General features: G+C 39.9%; 1 protein-coding gene across 3 annotated transcripts in view; it reads left to right on the top strand.

Moving 5' to 3' along the window:
• Positions 1 to 20571, top strand: part of pik3c2a (phosphatidylinositol-4-phosphate 3-kinase, catalytic subunit type 2 alpha) — a 322810-nt gene that overhangs the window by 198445 nt on the left and 103794 nt on the right. For all 3 annotated transcript variants that reach the window (XM_060924002.1, XM_060924003.1, XM_060924001.1), the window contains exons 12-13: positions 10140 to 10262; positions 10361 to 10528. In XM_060924002.1, the coding sequence (XP_060779985.1) occupies positions 10140 to 10262; positions 10361 to 10528 (291 nt within the window). The remainder of the gene's footprint in view (positions 1 to 10139; positions 10263 to 10360; positions 10529 to 20571) is intronic.

Here is a 20571-nt window from a genome sequence, read left to right as displayed (position 1 = left end):
TATTTCTGCATAAATATGACCTAAAACATTATCATACAAGTCCTAAAAGTGGATGAAGAGAACCCCAATTAAGACACATGAGAAAAAATATTATATTGGTCATTTATTTATTGTGGAAAATGTTACATATCTGTGAGTAGCAAATGTATGTGAACTTCTAGCAGTTAATTTGAAGGTGAAATTCATCAGGCATTTTCAGTGGGATGACAAACAGGGGTGAGTGATGTTGTGGGACAGAATTGTACCTGACAATTACAAAGATTAACCCTCAATAATTGACACTCAAATCTAAACATGGCAAAAACATAATTCTTTAGAAAATTTCAATAGAAATGAAGCTTTCAGACTTCCAGGTTGTGGTGGCCTTGTAGAAAGGCCGCCACGTATATCTCACTGCTCCACTGCTGACTGCTGTTAAATCCTACTAAACCACTCTTAGCTGCAATAAAATTGAGTGCTGATATATGATAATGCCAAGACCCAGTAAATGCAACAAAGAAGAGTGTAAAACATCAAGGCAGCGGAAATTAATGGACTTTGGTGCTCACAGTGAAACACAAAGCTAAGGAAGACATGGCAGCAGAAGCAGGCCACGCAGTAGGTGGTGAGAAAGCGGATGCAATATTGGCCGCTATAGGCTTCATGAAAACAATTTTTGTCAAGATTTGATGACGTGGTGGTTATAGAAAATATGAACGTGTCACAGGCTGAGCTGCGGATGTTAAATGCAGAGGGTGGGGTAAATGGCCTCGCAGAATTACAGAAGCTGGAGTCAAACAATAAAACTCTGGAAGATGAGCTTTTGGACTTGGAAACCAGATCGTGAGTGAATAATCCAAGGCTTATTAATCTGCTGGAGCAGGGGTTCTCAACCTTTTGCAACCTGGGCCCCACCAAAGCTGGTTCATTGCAGTTGGGGGCCCCTCTTCTCGCCCCGCCCCCATCCCCCCCCCCCAAACACACTCACCCGCAGTGACGCCACCCGACCTACAGCACCTTATATCGACCGATAGATAGATAGATAGATAGATAGATAGATAGATAGATAGATAGATAGCCCTGGGCTAGATTATTATTATTATTAGTAGTAGTAGTAGTAGCAGTAGCAGCAGTAGTAGCATTATCCATTCCATAGAAATACATAGGCCTATTATCATTATTAGGCTATTGTTATAATTGGCAGTAGCACCACATTTCTAATCTGCTTTCGGGCATAATTATAATTATTATTATTATTATTATGGCCTATTATCATTACTAAGCTGTTGGCAGTAGTACAAGACTTATGTTCTTTCAGGCATTAATATTATTATTATTAGGCCTATTATTATTATTATTATTATTATTATTATTATTATTATTGCTGTTGTTGGTTGTTGATATTATTATTATTATTATTATTATTATTATTATTAGTGTTTTTATTAGGTATTTTATTAGGCTTATCATTAGCTGGCTATTGATATCATTGGGAATTGGGACCAGGCGTGAATTTAGGTTTTACTTTTTACTGTGCCTTTGTGATCTGCATTTGCGTTAATGCGAGACCTGAGCCTGCTTTGCCTTACAAAGATCCTCGATTCTTGGCGAAATGTTTGACAAGCACAGTCTCAAGTCATCCTCAATTTGCGCACGATTGCGATATTTCGTTTTGAGCGCAGTCATTTTTGAAAATCCTGCCTCACACAAGTAGGTCGATGCGAATGGGATGAGCAGTTTCAAGGCTACGTCACACAGTTGCGGGTACTCCTGCATCAATGCTGCCCAGAATGTCGAAAGAGGGCATGAGGTGAAGACTGCCTTAAGTCTACTGTCACTCTTCAGCTCAATAAGCTGTTCCTGCATGTCAACTGGAAGTTCGTCAGCAGTACACACAAATGGATCTCGAACCCACGCAAAAGAGCGATAATCCTCTGTGAAGTATGCCGCAAACTGTTTTCTCATTACCGACAGGTGCTCTGACGCTGCTTGAAAGACAGATGAGAAATCGTGGGAAGTGCCTGCATTACTGATAAAGTCTGCAAGGCTTGGGAACATATCACAGTTCCCTCGACTGATGCGGCCACACACACAAGATTTTATGATAGATTGATGATAGATTTTATAATAGTATTGATTTGTATGTAATAGTCCAATGTCCTGCATTTTGACATGGGTAAATGTGTTGCATCTGCTTAGCTACTATAGCCTGTTAGCCCCAGATTTTTTTTTTCCTCCATACATGAAGCCTACTCGCGACCCCCCTGGAGTACCTCCGCGCCCCACCAGGGGGGCGCGCCCCCCCGGTTGAGAACCACTGTGCTGGAGGATGCAGGTGGTCAGGACCTGTGCTCTTTCTTGCAAGCAAGGATGGCTTGTGGCTCACTCCTTTTATGTCAAAATTTCTGAGAGATTGTTGGTCAATTCAAAAAGAACATTTCTCAATGCATGATTTTAGTGTTAACTGTTAAATGCATTTCCTTTAGCAGCCCACGGGCTTTTATTCTGAAGATGTACTGGGGGAGGATGTTGTCCACCTGGGGGTGTGAGAGGGCAGTTCATTAAAAGTTATGGAACGAATAACACGGTTGTCGTGAGAGTCATTAACATTGGTAGCAGAGGATGGCTGCTAATTATAAAAATCCGCCGACCTTCGACGAAGGGAAGCCGTATGAAAGCTGGAAGAACGAAGTGGAGATGTGGATTAGAGTGACGGAGTTGGCAAAGAAGAAGCAAGCGCTTGCAGTGGCTTTGGGGCTAACAGGTAGAGCCCGGGAAACAGCGATGGAGATACCGGTGAACGACCTCAACAAAGACTGGCATGACTACGCTACTGGAAAAACTTGACGGTTTGTTCTTAGTTGAGGAAAAGGACCGAACATACGAGGCGTATTCAAACTTCGATAAGCTAGCGAGAGATAGTAGTGTGTCCATGGCGGACTTCATAATTGAATTTGAACAGCGCTACGCGCGAATGCGAAAGTATAAAATGGAACTGCCTGATGCCGTATTAGCGTTCAAGTTACTGGATACTGCGTGCCTGGAAGTGAAGGACAGACAGTTAGCTTTGACGGCATGCACAAATTTGAGTTTTAAAGAAATGAAATCGGCACTGAAAAGGATTTTCGGAGGCAAAACGTCGAGTCAGATGATTGGAATAAATCAAGAGGCTGTGTATGTAACGACCGAACAGAAGCGACAGAGAGGCAAGGCGTGGCCACGACAAAGTGAGCATCAGAAGGCACCGCTGCCTGGCACTAATCCCTTGGACAGATATGGACGCAGATCAAAATGTGCTATTTGTCAGAGCACATTCCATTGGGCTAAGGACTGCCCACATAAGAGTGCGCAGGTGAAAATCACAGAAGACTGTGGTAGTGAAAACACTGAAGAGTGCAATATCACTCTCTTTACCAAAGAATCGCCCACTGCTGCTGAAATTCTTTTAACTGAATGTTTTGGCTCTGCAGTAATAGATACAGCATGCACACGTACTGTGTGTGGTGAGGAATGGCTAGAGAGCTATATTACAGGCCTAAGCAAAAGTGAGAGACAGGATCTGAAGAAGAGCACTACGTAAGCAGCAGCGAAATACAGATGAGAGATATGAAATGGGTGACAAAGTGTACTACAAGAGAGTGGACTGTCCAGAATGGAAGGGACCAGGCATTGTGATCGGTCAAGATGGAGCTGTAGTGTTTGTCAGACACGGAAGCACCTGCATTAGGGTGCACTACCTCAGACTTATGAAAGTTATAAATGAGAGTGATGAGCACGTTATGAACAAAGATACAGAGACAACCACAGACTTTGAACAAAGACAAAACCCAACAACTGATGCTGACGGTGTGCACGACACTGATGATGAGAATCCTGAAAATCGAACTGATGCTGACACTAATACAGAGGCAAGAGCACTGAGGCATGAGACCGATCCTGATATGGAACACAAAATTGAAATAAATCTGAAAAGTGGACAAGTTTTAAACTACAGAGATTGCCACAGTGGGGCCATACACAAAGCTGAGGTTCTTGGGCGGGCAGGTAAGGCCAAAGGCAAATACAAAACTTGGTACAACATACGATTAATTGAACCAATCAGTGTTAAGGGCAAGATCGATTCAGTCGATGTATCACAATTGGAAAACCTGCAGGTAGAGCATATTGTTGATACCTCAACCAACAACGAAGATGTGTTGATTACAAAAGATGTGTCATTTGACCATGCAAAGCAAGATGAGTTAAAGAACTGGAGAGATAACAATGTCTTTGAAAGTGTGCAAGATGAAGGACAGAAGAACATTAGTACGCGATGGGTATGTACCTTAAAGGATACAGCTAATGGTGTAGTACCAAAAGCTCGGCTAGTGGCAAGAGGGTTTGAAGAGTTTAGAGCGTCAGAATTACAGAAAGATTCACCAACTTGTGCCACAGAATCTCTTCGATTACTTTTAGCTGTCATCTGCCAAAAGCAATGGACACTCCATTCCATGGACATAAAAGCTGCTTTCCTACAGGGAATGGAACTATCACGTGACATTTACATCAGGCCTCCCACTGAGGCAGATTGCAAAGGAACGTTATGGAAACTCAAAAGGTGTGTCTATGGTCTGGCAGATGCCTCACTGTACTGGTACAACAAAGTGAAGGAAATAGTGCAGGAAGCTGGTGGCAAAATATCCAAGGTCGATCCTGCTGTTTTCTACTGGACTGATCAGGACTGTAATGTGACAGGGATACTTGCTTGCCATGTAGATGACTTCATGTGGGGAGGCACAGAGAGTTTCTCTAAAACAGTGATACCTCACCTCAGGTCTGTCTTCCAAGTTGGCCGTGAGGAGCATGACAGTTTCTGCTATGTGGGAATGGATTTTGTAACTGTAAATGAAACCGTGCAAGTCCACCAGGAGAATTACATTCAGCACATGGAACCTATACATATGTTGCCTTCACGGGCTGTGCAACAGGACTCTGATCTTTGTGAAGAGGAGAAAGATCAACTCCGTTCAAAGATAGGTCAAATTCTCTGGGTAGCAAGACAGAGCAGGCCAGATGTCCTGTTTGATGCCAGTGACCTGGCTTCTAAACTTAAGAATGCAACAGTGCAAACAGTCCACGAGGCAAACAGAATAGTTTGCAAGCTAAAATCAAAGAAGGTTTTGCTTAACTTTCAACCTTTGGGAAGTGACCATGCACTCAAACTCGTAATGTTCAGTGATGCCTCATTTGGAAATCTTTCTGATGGAGGCAGTCAAGGTGGACATCTGATTGTTTTGATGGGCGAAAATGGAAAGTTTTCACCACTGGCCTGGCAGTCAAAGAGAGTTAAAAGGGTTGTGCGAAGTACCCTCGCTGCAGAAACTTTAGCCATGTCTGATGGGATTGATAATGCAGTATTTCTAGCAATGTTATTCTCGGAACTGACAACAGGTGGCGCTGAACACTCACCACCCATCATCTGTGTAACCGACAATCATTCTCTTGTTGATGCACTGAAGTCTACCAAGTCCATTTCTGAGAAAAGACTCCGGCTGGAAATGAGCAGCATTAAAGAACTCGTCCAAATGCAGAGGATTGAGCGTGTGCTATGGAGCAACACAAAGGAACAACTTGCGGACTGTCTGACCAAGAAGGGTGCATCAGCTTACCAGCTGCTGAAAGCACTACATGATGGACAATGGGAGCTTCAATAAATGGGACACTTAAAGATATCCTTTTGAGCTTAAAAAATGTTCTGTTCTGTTCTTCTGTTTCTTTTTCAGGGCACCTGAGAACGGTGAAGATTATTAATCATTTTTTTTTTTTTAAGAAGACAATGAGTTTGTTAACTGTTAAATGCATTTCCTTTAGCAGCCCACGGGCTTTTATTCTGAAGATGTACTGGGGGAGGATGTTGTCCACCTGGGGGTGTGAGAGGGCAGTTCATTAAAAGTTATGGAACGAATAACACGGTTGTCGTGAGAGTCATTAACATTTAGGACTTTCAAAATCTACAGTACATAATATTGTGAAAAGATCCAGGGAATTTGGAGACATCTTGGTGCGTAACGGGCAAAGCTGGAAACCACTGTTGAATGTTTGTGACCTTTGAGCCCTCAGATGACACTGCCTGAGAAACTGTTATGCTAATGTGACAAATATAGCCACATGGTCTTGGGATTACTTCGAAAAACCATGGTCACTTAACGGAGTCTGCCACACATTCAGAAATGCAACCTGAAACTGTATTACACAAGGAGGAAGCCATTCATCAATTTTGTGCAGAAACGTTCTAATTTCTCTGGGTTCGAACTCCTCTCTAATGGACCGAAAGACAGTGGAAATGTGTCAGGTGGTCAGCTGAGTCAACATTTCGGCTTGTTTTTGGGAAAACCGGACGTTGAGTTCTCAGTGCTAGAGGTGAACACGGCCATCCAGTTGGCTATCAGAGAAAGGTGCATCTGTGATGGTATGGGGGTGCATCAGTGCCAACAGGCATGGGTGAGTTGCATGTGAGAAGGTACCATTGATATATTGGGGTATGTTTTGGGATTCTGAAGAGCCATATTCATCAAGGCAACGTCTCTCTTCCTGGGAAGTCCATGCTTATTTCGGCAGGACAGTGTCAGGCCTCATTTTGCATTGGCTACAACAGCATGGCTTTGTAGACAGTGTGTGTGTCCACACTGCCCGTCCACATCTGTCTCCTCTTGACAATGCAGTGTTCTCCCCAGAGCAATTTTGCGTGTCAGGGCTGACATGCTTTAATTTCATGCTGACACGCTTCAAATTTGCCAACACGTTAATTTTTTTTTTTTTCCCCTCCAGCACTCACTGAAAACTGCCCTGTCAACTCTTACAACTTTGCCATGAGACTCAGTTTTTGCACTGACTCATGCAGTGAAAGGACATTCGTGATTGATTGACTGCAGGAAGTCGACCAATGAAATCGTGTCTTTCTTTATCTTCATCATTTCCACGTTACCAGCAGGAAAGATGCACCTGGGAAAATTGAGTGACAGCGATTCTGGATCAAAGGGCCCTTCAAGTTCTAAAAAACAGAAAATTTCCAAGTATCAGGGTGAAGCTAAGTATGATGCAAAGTTTAATTCCAGTTGGGCCAAAATCTATCCATGCGTTATTGCTGATTCAGCGAGCAGGTACCATTTTCTGATGCAGTTTGCAACAGGAGTATCAGTTGTAAACACCAAGACCCTCGAAACATTGAACTTTAACATTCAAAGAGAGGCTCACAAAGATCTTGAAAAAGCGAGCTCGTCATCAGGATCACTCTTGACCGCTTTTGCAGCACAGACTTCTGTCAGTGAGAGATTTTTATATTTTAGCATGTTTGAAAAAAGTTAAATGTGCTTTGTTTCAGTTAATCTAAACTCAACTAGATCTATAAGTTGCTTAGTTAAAGTAAAATAGCTTATTTTGAACTTTCCCACAGGTATGTTATAAATGTATTGCCAAAGATTTTTTTTTTCAACAGTAACTTTGTTTGGTGTGTTTATTATTGTTGCAGTAGTAGCCTAGCTAGTCTGTGTTGGTGACGGGAAATAAAAAATAAGCGCACAAATGTGTAAATCTATAACTATATAATTGGAAGTTGTTAATATATCATTGTCATCATGGTTTTGGAATTTTTGGTGATGGTATTACTTTGAGTAATTCACTAATTTTATATGCCTTTATTATCTTTCTAATTTATTTAACATTAATTCTAATTAATAAATATTTTATAAATGATAGTTAATACATAGGATAGAATATTAAATTTACTCAGCTTGCAGGGTTATGTTCAGATCATTTTTTTTTTTGGTAATGTAATTATTTATTTGCGCATTCATTTAATAAAGGGCAAAATAAACCTTAAACTCTGCTGCAATAAATTGCAAACACATGCACTTTTACTGAGTTAAAACCTTAATTTAGAAATGACTTAATGGCAACACATTGTTTCCTGTTTTCCTATGAAGTGATTTGCATATGTAGTTTTGTGGTGAAAGCTTTATGAAATGTGATCATTGCACATCTTTTATTTCTGGTGGACCTGGGGTATCTCACTTTTTTCATTTTGTGGTTGACCACTATGTTTAACCATGTTAACAAAATAAAAAGTGACAGTGTCAGTACCACCATAAAATGCTCCTAAAAGTCAGCAGGTGCCACCAAAGGAGCTCCCTTTTTTTCAAAATTTCCCATGGCAGCCCCCCCATACTCTCCCCCTGCACACCTTTGGTGCAGTACGCAGCCCTGTGGGCCACCCATACGTTGGGTCTTTATTTTGATCCTGGGGAGAATACTGGAATGTGTGGTGCATCATGAAGAGGAGAATCAGACAGTGGTGACTATGGACTGTTGAGCAGCTGAAGTCTTGCATGAAGAAAGAATGGACAAAAATTCCAATTGTTCCAATCAAATTCTCATCAAAACTGCAACAATTGGTATCCTCAGTTCCCATACAGTTTAAAAACTGTTCTTAAAAGGAAAGGTAATATAATACAATGGTAATAATGCCTCTGTCCCACAGAGTGAGCCATGACCCCATCCTTACTTGCAAAGACTGAGTTTTTGGTGTATAGTCCTTTCATACCTTATTGTTACCAGTTAACCTGCTTATTGTGGAATCTTCCAAAATAGTGTTATTTGAATATCCTATAAACTTTCCAGTCTTATTGTGCCTCTGTCCCAGCTTTTTTTTTTGAGTGCATTGAAGGCATCAAATTGTAACTTATACAAAATGCAATTAAGTTGGTCAACAAGAACTCTTGCACATCTTTATTTAACTTACAAAAGTACAAAGAAAAGGTTAATGTGAATTAACATCAGTTTTTATTTGTTTGTGTTTATTTTAGCCATTTTGGAAAATATCCCAACTTTTCTGGAAATGGGGTTAGTGTAGAACAATACAGAAGGATTTTTTTTTTTTAATTCTTCAAAGTAGCCGCTGTTTACCTTGACAGCTTGCACACAATTGGCATTATCTTAACCAGCTTTATGAGCTAGTCACCTGGAATGCTTTTCAGTTAACAGATGTGCCTTGTCAAAAGTTAATTAGTGGAATTTCTTGGCTTCTTAATGCATTTGAGATCAGACAATAAAGAAAAATACAGTGAATAGCTCTATTCCACAGTTGCAGTAATCCATATGTCAAACACTCAACTAAGTAATGAGAAATGGTCTATCATTACTTTAAGAAATTTTTTTTTTATATATATATACAAAACAAAACATTGAATTAGGAAGGTGTGTCCAAACTTTTGACTGATACTTTTTATTTGATTAAAAAATTGTAACTGAATGAACATGAGTTTAATGAAGACCTGTGTTTTGTGTAATTTTATTAACCTTGCCTAAAACGAAACAAAAACAACTAGGAAGGTGTGCAGTGAAAATAACTTTGCAGCTTCAGTTAACTGAAGAACAAGGTGTTGCTTTGCTATGTAACTGACAAAGCGGTCAACACTGTAAATTTACAGTTTTATAGGTGGTAAAAAAAAAAAGTTTGTTGGGCTGTAAGTGGAGTAAAAGTTTCATGTCCATGTTGGAAAGTGTGTGTGTGTTCATTGCCTCATCAGCAACACTTTTGTTTATCATCAAATAACTCCTATAAATCACATTTATCATAAGGAAAAATATTGGGGCTTATATCAAGGTCAACTGAACTTATAAAAGTCACTGAACACTATTCTCAAAAATAATTTGTAGAGATGTAAATTAAAATGGAAGTTTGGTCCTTTTCCCAACATTGGAATGGACAAGCTAAAAATTATACTACAGTATACTACACAATTATACTACACTAGAGTGCTTCAGACATTTTGCCTTTTGAATCTTTTGAATTGCTTTAATTTTGTTCGTTGACTTATGACATTGAAGGTGAAAAAAGATCTGACATGACATCACAATCTTTTAACAGGGGTGTGTAGACGATTGATATCCATTCTGTGTTGCAAAGCAATACATGTATTTATACAGTATGTTGTAACCTTTATAATATGCATTTATGTAAAACTCCATGATAAACTCAATCATGACATTACTATTAATTTGAAGCCATTAATATTGTTTATTTTTTGTGAGTTTACCCTACATTTTCATGAGTTTGTAGCTTGGTTACTTTCCTGTCCTTTTTATGTGCAGAAGTGTTATTTGTCCCTTTACTGTTCCTATAGTTATGAAAAATACTACATGGTGTGTGCGCTGATGCACAATGACCGGAATCTTTTGAAGCCTGTCAAATCCAAGAAAGTTCGGATATACAAGAGTTTCTTCTATCACATCAAATGGGATGAACTGTGAGTCATCTGAATTTTTAAAAAAAATTTCTAACCATTTTTAATTCTTATAAGATCTGTATTCCTGATGGATCATGGTGCCTTTTTTTTTTGTTTAGGATAAACTTTCCGATCGCTGTTGCCTTGTTACCTCTAGAGACCATTTTGAGCCTTTCTCTCTATGGAATTCTCAACCAGAATTCTAGCAGCACTCCTGATTCCAACAAACAGCACAAGGGACCAGAACTGTTAAGCAAAGTCACCATGCCTCTTTTTGACTTCAGGCGGTAAGGCATGAAGCAATTCTTCTTAAATCTTATAGACTGGTTAATTTTGTGTAAAATCTCTAAAATGTTATACAGTTATGAGTCCTCTGCAGCTTCTATAAACAAACATGACCTCAGGTGACAACAAAAAACACGAGATTTCAAAATGTAGTTACCAGATAGAAAACAATAAGTAAACCCTTCCAAGGCTGTGCGATATGACGACAACCTAATATCCCAATATAGGTAATTTCATATCCAGATAATGATGCATATCACGCTATAGCATATTTTCTATAAATTCAAAGAATCAATCAATAAATGAACCCATTTGTTATTCAAAATCCGGAATGTAGGATTTTCAGATTATCAAAATCAGAAAAGAGTTAAATCATTATAATTAAATGAAGTATACACCTGGTATAGTGCATATTTTGATAAGGTTATGAATAATAAGTGGTAAAATAGTTCACATTAGCAGTCCAGGATTTAACAAGAAACCAGCTTGTTACTAAAAACACATTATCCAAAATAAGATGAATAATGAGTCCTTATTTCATGCATGCATCCTGGTGTTAACACTAGAATTCTGGAGGGTTGCAAGAATTTTCTTCCCAGGCTGAAGGGGATGTGACTCCTTTTATTCCCACTCAAGCTCACCCTTCCCTCTTCAGCGCAGTTATGTAAAGCTAGTCAGTGAGCACTGAGTGCTAGTCAGTTTGAACAAAGCAGCACCTGACGAAGAGGGGGAAAAAAGTGCGTGGGTGCTTGACATGCACAATACATGCATTAGCGCAGAATGTGTCGCATTCTTGAGACAGTATCAAGTGATGTAAAAATAAGTGGGCTTTTAGGCAAGAATAAAACTGAATAAATAAAATGACTCAAATGACCTTTTAGTGTGGCGTTTAGGAGGGGCACCCCTTTGGCTTGGGATGAAAATCTCCGGAATTCTAGTGTTAATTTCTTAATAAACAATGTAGTTAGCTGTAATTTGGCTGGGGGGAAAAGTAGACACCTAGTCTGCAGCTAAGAACCATGTCCGTGCTAATGAGATGTTAGCGGTCTGTCATCCAGAACAATAGCAGCTGTCGCATCCCAAATCAACAATCCAAAAAAAAAAACATTGTGATTTGTGATGTAATGAAATGAATGATGGAGCATAATATGCTAATGTTTTTCTGTCATTGCATGATATAATAAATATATATGTCACATTCACTGGATATGAGCAGTTGTGTGTTCTGATTGGCTACTTTACTACTAGGCTATCAGCTCATATACCATGCGTGAGTAGAGAAAAACAAAGTGACGGTGCATTTTGCTGAACGAACCGAGGATGAAATAAAAACTACTCAAAAACAAAACCCCCCAAAAAAACAAAAAAAACCCCACCAAAATATGGAAGGAAAGTATTTGATGGTAAGAATGCATCTCCCCCCCCCCCCCCCCCCCCCCCCAAGAATTGTTATAGCAGCATTTTTCACAAATTGCTACTATCATTTCGGCAATTTAAGTGGAAATGATTTTGTTGGATGTTTTGTTTAAAGTTTTTATTGATTGAATTTGTAAAAAAAAAAAAGCTCTTTCTCAAAACCCAGTGAAAGTGGATATAATAAAACAATTATTCCACTCAGTCTTGTGCATGGCTTATAGCCAGCTCAGTGCTACATGCCTCGTTGGCTATCAGCTCGTGTACAACCCCGATTCCAAAAAAGTTGGGACAAAGTACAAATTGTAAATAAAAATGGAATGCAATAATTTACAAATCTCAAAAACTGATATTGTATTCACAATAGAACATAGACAACATATCAAATGTCAAAAGTGAGACATTTTGAAATTTCATGCCAAATATTGGCTCATTTGAAATTTCATGACAGCAACACATCTCAAAGTTGGGACAGGGCCAATAAGAGGCTGGAAAAGTTAAAGGTACAAAAACGGAACAGTTGGAGGACCAAATTGCAACTCATTAGGTCAATTGGCAATAGGTCATTAACATGACTGGGTATAAAAAGAGCATCTTGGAGTGGCAGAGGCTCTCAGAAGTAAAAATGGGAAGAGGATCACCAATCCTCCTAATTCTGTGCCGACAAATAGTGGAGCAATATCAGAAAGGAGTTCGACAGTGTAAAATTGCAAAGAGTTTGAACATATCATCTACAGTGCATAATATCATCAAAAGATTCAGAGAATCTGGAAGAATCTGTGCATAAGGGTCAAGGCCGGAAAACCATACTGGGTGCCCGTGATCTTCGGGCCCTTAGATGGCACTGCATCACATACAGGCATGCTTTTGTATTGGAAATCACAAAACGGGCTCAGGAATATTTCCAGAGAACATTATCTGTGAACACAATTCACCGTGCCATCCGCCGTTGCCAGCTAAAATTCTATAGTTCACAGAAGAAGCCGTATCTAAACATGATCCAGAAGTGCAGACGTCTTCTCTGGGCCAGGGCTCATTTAAAATGGACTATGGCAAAGTGGAAAACTGTTCTGTGGTCAGACGAATCAAAATTTGAAGTTCTTTATGGAAATCAGGGACGCTGTGTCATTCGGACTAAAGAGGAGAAGGATGACCCAAGTTGTTATCAGCGCTCAGTTCAGAAGCCTGCATCTCTGATGGTATGGGGTTGCATTAGTGCGTGTGGCATGGGCAGCTTACACATCTGGAAAGACACTATCAATGCTGAAAGGTATATCCAGGTTCTAGAGCAACATATGCTCCCATCCAGACGATGTCTCTTTCAGGGAAGACCTTGCATTTTCCAACATGACAATGCCAAACCACATACTGCATCAATTACAGCATCATGGCTGCGTAGAAGAAGGGTCCGGGTACTGAACTGGCCAGCCTGCAGTCCAGATCTTTCACCCATAGAAAACATTTGGCGCATCATAAAACGGAAGATACAACAAAAAAAGACCTAAGACAGTTGAGCAACTAGAATCCTACATTAGACAAGAATGGGTTAACATTCCTATCCCTAAACTTGAGCAACTTGTCTCCTCAGTCCCCAGACGTTTACAGACTGTTGTAAAGAGAAAAGGGGATGTCTCACAGTGGTAAACATGGCCTTGTCCCAACTTTTTTGAGATGTGTTGTCATGAAATTTAAAATCACCTAATTTTTCTCTTTAAATAATACATTTTCTCAGTTTAAACATTTGATATGTCATCTATGTTCTATTCTGAATAAAATATGGAATTTTGAAACTTCCACATCATTGCATTCCATTTTTATTTACAATTTGTACTTTTGTCCCAACTTTTTTGGAATCGGGGTTGTACAACTCGATTTCGTGGAATAAGTGTGTGTGTGTGTGTGTGTGTACAACCCCGATTCCAAAAAAGTTGGGACAAAGTACAAATTGTAAATAAAAACGGAATGCAATGATGTGGAAGTTTCAAAATTCCATATTTTATTCAGAATATAACATAGATGATATATCAAATGTTTAAACTGAGAAAATGTATTATTTAAAGAGAAAAATTAGGTGATTTTTAAATTTCATGACAACACATCTCAAAGTTGGGACAAGGCCATGTTTACCACTGTGAGACATCCCCTTTTCTCTTTACAACAGTCTGTAAACGTCTGGTGACCGAGGAGACAAGTTGCTCAAGTTTAGGGATAGGAATGTTAACCCATTCTTGTCTAATGTAGGATTCTAGTTGCTCAACTGTCTTAGGTCTTTTTTGTCGTATCTTCCGTTTTATGATGCGCCAAATGTTTTCTATGGGTGAGAGATCTGGACTGCAGGCTGGCCAGTTCAGTACCCGGACCCCCCTCCTACGCAGCCATGATGCTGTAATTGATGCAGTATGTGGTTTGGCATTGTCATGTTGGAAAATGCAAGGTCTTCCCTGAAAGAGACATCGTCTGGATGGGAGCATATGTTGCTCTAGAACCTGGATATACCTTTCAGCATTGATGGGGTCTTTCCAGATGTGTAAGCTGCCCATGCCACACGCACTAATGCAACCCCATACCATCAGAGATGCAGGCTTCTGAACCGAGCGCTGATAATAACTTGGGTCGTCCTTCTCCTCTTTAGTCCGAATGACACGGCGTCCCTGATTTCCATAAAGAACTTCAAATTTTGATTCGTCTGACCACAGAACAGTTTTCCACTTTGCCACAGTCCATTTTAAATGAGCCTTGGCCCAGAGAAGACGTCTGCACTTCTGGATCATGTTTAGATACGGCTTCTTCTTTGAACTATAGAGTTTTGGATGGCACGGTGAATTGTGTTCACAGATAACGTTCTCTGGAAGTATTCCTGAGCCCATTTTGTGATTTCCAATACAGAAGCATGCCTGTATGTGATGCAGTGCCGTCTAAGGGCCCGAAGATCACGGGCAGCCAGTATAGTTTTCCGGCCTTGACCCTTACGCACAGAGATTCTTCCAGATTCTCTGAATCTTTTGATGATATTATGCACTGTAGATGATATGTTCAAACTCTTTGCAATTTTACACTGTCGAACTCCTTTCTGATATTGCTCCACTATTTGTCGGCGCAGAATTAGGGGGATTGGTGATCCTCTTCCCGTCTTTTCTTCTGAGAGCCGCTGTCACTCCAAGATGCTCTTTTTATACCCAGTCATGTTAATGACCTATTGCCAATTGACCTAATGAGTTGCAATTTGGTCCTCCAGCTGTTCCTTTTTTATACCTTTAACTTTTCCAGCCTCTTATTGCCCCTGTCCCAACTTTTTTGAGATGTGTTGATGTCATGAAATTTCAAAATGTCTCACTTTTGGTATTTGATATGTTGTCTATGTTCTATTGTGAATACAATATCAGTTTTTGAGATTTGTAAATTATTGCATTCCGTTTTTATTTACAATTTGTACTTTGTCCCAACTTTTTTGGAATTGTATGTTTGTTTATATATATATATATAAAATATAGTGTATGTGTTAGGTCCATAAATATTTGGACAGAGACAACATTTTTCTAATTTTGGTTCTGTACATTACCACAATTAATTTTGAACAAAACAATTCAGATGCAGTTGAAGTTCAGACTTTCAGCTTTAATTCAGTGGGTTGAACAAAATGATTGCATAAAAATGTGAGGAACTAAAAGCATTTTTTAAACACAATCCCTTCATTTCAGGGGCTTAAAAGTAATTAGACAAATTAAGTAATTGTAAATAAAATTTTCATTTCTAATACTTGGTTGAAAACCCTTTGTTGGCACTGACTGCCTGAAGTCTTGAACTCATGGACATCACCAGATGCTGTGTTTCCTCCTTTTTAATGCTCTGCCAGGCCTTTACTGCACCAGTTTTCAGTTGTTTGTTTGTGGGCCTTTCTGTCTGAAGTTTAGTCTTTAACAAGTGAAATGCATGCTCAATTTGGTTGAGATCAGGTGACTGACTTGGCCATTCAAGAATATTCCACTTCTTTGCTTTAATAAACTCCTGGGTTGCTTTGGCTTTATGTTTTGCGTCATTGTCCATCTGTATTATGAAACGCCGACCAATCAGTTTGGCTGCATTTGGCTGGATTTGACCAGAATATATTAATTTTGTGCTGCATTGTGATGAGCTTTTACTTTAAGCATTTTTTAACGTTGTGTAATGCAATACACCAAATTCATGGGCGCTGCCATCTTGGGTTTTTTAGTGATATTAGTCACTGGTCCATGTAAACACCCCCCACCCCCCGCTCACTGTTGGTTCAATCAGCTTGAAACTCATGATTCTGACCTAGTGGTTGAATCTCTTTTGTTGACTTGATTTTTTTCAATAAAATTGGCTGAATACTTTGCTGTCTCGTGCCCGATTGGATCACTGAGAGAAATTTTGTATCCTTCCTAAAAATCAATAATTTTTCTAATTATTTTTTTCATGGAGACAATAAATGAGATATAAAAATATCAGTAATACTGTTTTGAAGAGAATTAACCAAAGTTTGACCCTCTTATACACAATGCATTCGAGTACCACCATCATTCGTCATGCTTGGTGCGCACAATTTAAGGTGAACACGCCCAGTAAATTCTGGCTTTTATGTTTAAACACAAAGCATGTATCAATTTCATTGATGTATTACTTTTAAGACTTCTAGGTGCATACTTGTGATATACAAGAAGAAGCCTTTATCTGTAATTCTTACCCTGATGCTCACAATTCTAAATCTCTATTTTTGGCTTTTTGGTCTGTTAATTTCTTCTATTAATTGAGTGGGGTTTTTTTGGTTTTGTTTTGTTTTTTCTCATAAATGGAAAATTAAACCAATGGAAAATGATTGCTGGTTTGTGACCAGGGCAACAGACAGAAATGGAAATTTTATAAAACACTGGATTTTAGACATATTTACAAAATTAAGCTTTCAATTCAGATCTTCACACTCTTTAATCTAATGCATCACACAACACTAACAACTACTTTAAAAAAAAAATGCCTGTCATTGCTTATGTAACTGTTGAATAATTACTGTTAAAAACTGTGATTTTCAAAAATCCCTAAGATATATAAAAGTGTAAGGTATTACTGTATTGTCTGCGGCGGTTATATGTTGAGGAGTGGTATACTTGGGAGTCTGTAAACCAAATTAGATCGGCCTATAGGGAAAAAATGTGACAAAATATGTAGACTACTTATACTATTTATGTAAACTACTTTTATTCCTATTATTTAACTCTTTTTTTTTTTTTTTTTTTTTTTTTTTTTTTAAATATTTAATTGCAACTTTAAACAAGTCTTCAAGAAGTTTGGCCTTATCGTGTAATCTTAGCAGCAAGCCAGCTTGTATAAGTGATCTGTCCATGAACAAATTATACTGTTAAACTCCCCCAACGTCTTTTACAATTGTTTAACCCGCCATGGGCAATACAAAAGTCACTGTTACAAACAGTACAGCACGCAACACTTTTTTTTTTTTTAAATTTATTTTTAAATCTGCCAACGTTGTCAAAAGATGCGCATGCCCTCTTTCGAATGCTGACGTAATCAAGCCAGAAGTTTTGTTTGTTTCGATAGCAATCAGGAACGTTTGAAAAAATTAGGCAGTAATAGTCATTTAAACTCGTTGTGCAATATTTCATTTGGAAAACAGTTTTCAAAATGGCAGCACTGACACCTAGCTGACGCTTAACGTTTCGAAGTCTTGTGAAGATTGCGCGGATAAGTGACGCCTGCCATGGACCAAATGAACTAAATTCAATATGGCTAAAAACCCAATAGGCCGATAAGTATGATATTTAATTGCAATTAGTTGCCAATACGAGTCACGATATCTTTTGGCTGCTCCCGATTAGGGGCCGCCACAGCGGATCTTTCGTCTCCATTGCTCCCTGTCTTCTGCATCCTTCTCTACCACACCTGCCACTTTCATGTCCTCTCTCACCACATCCATGTATCTCCTCTTTGGCCTTCCTTGTTTTCGTGTGCCTGGCAGCTCCATCCTCAACTTTCTCCTTCCAACATGCTCTGCATCTCAGGATGTGCCCATACCATCTCAGTCTCATCTCTCTTAGCTTAATTCCCAAGCTCGCCACATATGCTGTCCCTCTGATGTGCTCGTTCCTTATCCTGTCCAACCTTGTCACTCCCATCGCAAACCTTAACATCTTCGACTCTGCCACCTCCAACTTTGCCTCCTGTCTTTTCATTAAGGGTACTGTCTCCAATCCATACATCACAGCTGGTCTCACTATTGTCTTATACATCTTACCTTTTACTTTTGCTTGGACTTTATCACAAATGACTCCTGAAATCCTTCTCCAACTGCTCCACCCTGCCTGCACCCTCTTTCTCACCTCACTATCGCAGCCCCCATTTTCCTGCACAGTTGACCCCAGGTATTTGAATTCACCAACTTTTCTTTACATCTACTCCTTGCATCTTCACTACACTCTCATCCCCATTCTCATTGATGCACATGTATTCTGTTTTGCTACTGCTCACCTTCATTCCTCTTTGTTCCAATGCATACCTCCATCTCTCCAAACCCAGTTCAACCTCCTTTCTACTTTCACCATGTGTTACAATATCATCCGCAAACATCATGTTCCATGGTGACTCTTGCCTCACTTCGTCCGTCAAGTTGTCCATCACTATGGCAAACAAGAAAGGGCTCAAAGCAGATCCTTGAAGTCCCACCTTCACCTTGAACCATTCAGTCATTCCAACTGCACACCTCACTGCTGTTTCACTGTTCTTATACATGTCTTGCACCACTCTGATATACTTCTCATTCACTCCACACTTTCTCATACAATACCATAAAATCATCTCTCGGCACTCTATCATATGCCTTCTCCAGGTCTACAAACACACAGTGTAGCTTTCTCTGGCCTTCCCTGTACTTCTCCATTAACATTCTTAAAGCAAAAATTGCATCCGACATGCTTTTCCTTGGCATAAACCCTGTTCACAATCTGCTGTTCACAGATTGCTACCGTACCTCTCTTCTCAATCTCACCTCCAATACCCTTTCCCATAACTTCATGGTGTGGCTCATCAATTTTATTTTAAAAGTCTTGTATATTGGGACTAGCACACACTTTCTCCATTCATTCGGCAGTTTCTCATTCTCTAGGATTTTATTAAACAATCTCGTTAGGAACTCCACAGCCGTCTCACCCAAACATCTCCAAGCCTCAATCGGGATACCATCTGGTCCAACTGCTTTCCCAGTCTTCATTCTTTTCATGGCGGCCCTCACCTCATCCTTACTAATCAACTCAACTTCCTGATTTGTTGTCTCCAATGAATCTGACCTTTTCTCTCTTGGATTCTCCTCATTTAATAAATCCTCAAAGTACTCTTTCCACCTTCTTAATATGCCCTCTTTGTTTGTCAGCACCCTCTTTGTTTTATTTACAGCTTTCACCACTCTTACCTGCTGTACATCCCTTGCTTCCCTGTTTCTCTGCCTAGCTAGTCTGTACAGGTATTTCTATCCTTCTTTGATCTCCAGTCTTTTGTACAACTCCTGGTATGCATCTGCTTTCACGTTTGCTACTGCTCTTTTTGCCTTCTGTCTTGTCTCTCTGTATAACCGCCTGCTTTCCTCATCTCTCTGATCGTCCCAATTCCTCTTTGCTAGCCTCTTCTTTTATAATTTCCTGCACTTCTTTGTTCCACCATCATGTCTCCTTGTCTTCCTTCCTCCTTCCCAATGACCACCCTAGTACCTTCCTTGCTGCCTCTCTTACTAGTATAGCAGTAGTATCCCAATCTTCTGGCAGACTTCCATTACCACTCAATGCGCTTGTCTCATTTCTTTCTTAAACTCCTTCTGATGTTCAACCTCTTTTAGTTTCCACCACTTAATCTTCAGCTCCACTATTTCATGATTCCTCTTTTTCACTTTCAAGCTCATCCTGCACACGACCACTCTGTTGTCTAGCTACACTCTCTCCCCTGCCATCACTTTACAGTTTCCAATCTCCTTCAGGTTACCCCTTCTGCAGAGTATGTAGTCCACCTGTGTAGATCTTCCTCCACTCTTCAACATCACCCTGTGCTGCTTTTTCTTCTCGAAGTATGTATTGACTGTTGCCAAATTCATCCTCTTTGAAAAATCAACCACCATTTGCCCTTCCACATTTCTCTCTCTTGCACCATATCTGCCCATCACATCCTCATCTCCTCTGTTTCCTTCACCAACATGTCCATTGAAATCTGCTCCTATCAGCATGTGCTCCTCCCTTGGTATACTTTGGTGGGGTTTACATTAGACCGTATCAGCGGATCATCAGATTAACGTTTTTAAAACGATTAGCGTGCACACAGCAACGCCAATACACGATTCGCGTGCACACAGCAACGCCAATACACGGATACGCTCGGCTCCGCAGGCATCCTGCGCTCCAAATCACTCCGCCCTGAACAGCGAGTGCCCTCTGGAGGGTGCACACTCCGGCCCTGCGCAGCTCACAGAGCGCGCGAGTGAAGCGCACGAGCAGTGATTCGGGACTGAGCCGCTGTGTGTGTGATCCCAGTGCATATCGGGCATGCGCGTCACTTACCACTTGCAAGTGGAAGGATGGCAAGCCTAAAGACAATCATAACTACACAATGGGCAGTATTTGCATCA

The sequence above is a fragment of the Neoarius graeffei genome, chromosome 6, assembly GCF_027579695.1.
Source record: "Neoarius graeffei isolate fNeoGra1 chromosome 6, fNeoGra1.pri, whole genome shotgun sequence".
Classification (NCBI taxonomy): domain Eukaryota; kingdom Metazoa; phylum Chordata; class Actinopteri; order Siluriformes; family Ariidae; genus Neoarius; species Neoarius graeffei.
The sequence above is the reverse complement of the archived record's forward strand: the minus strand, read 5'-3'. Positions and strand labels throughout refer to the sequence as shown.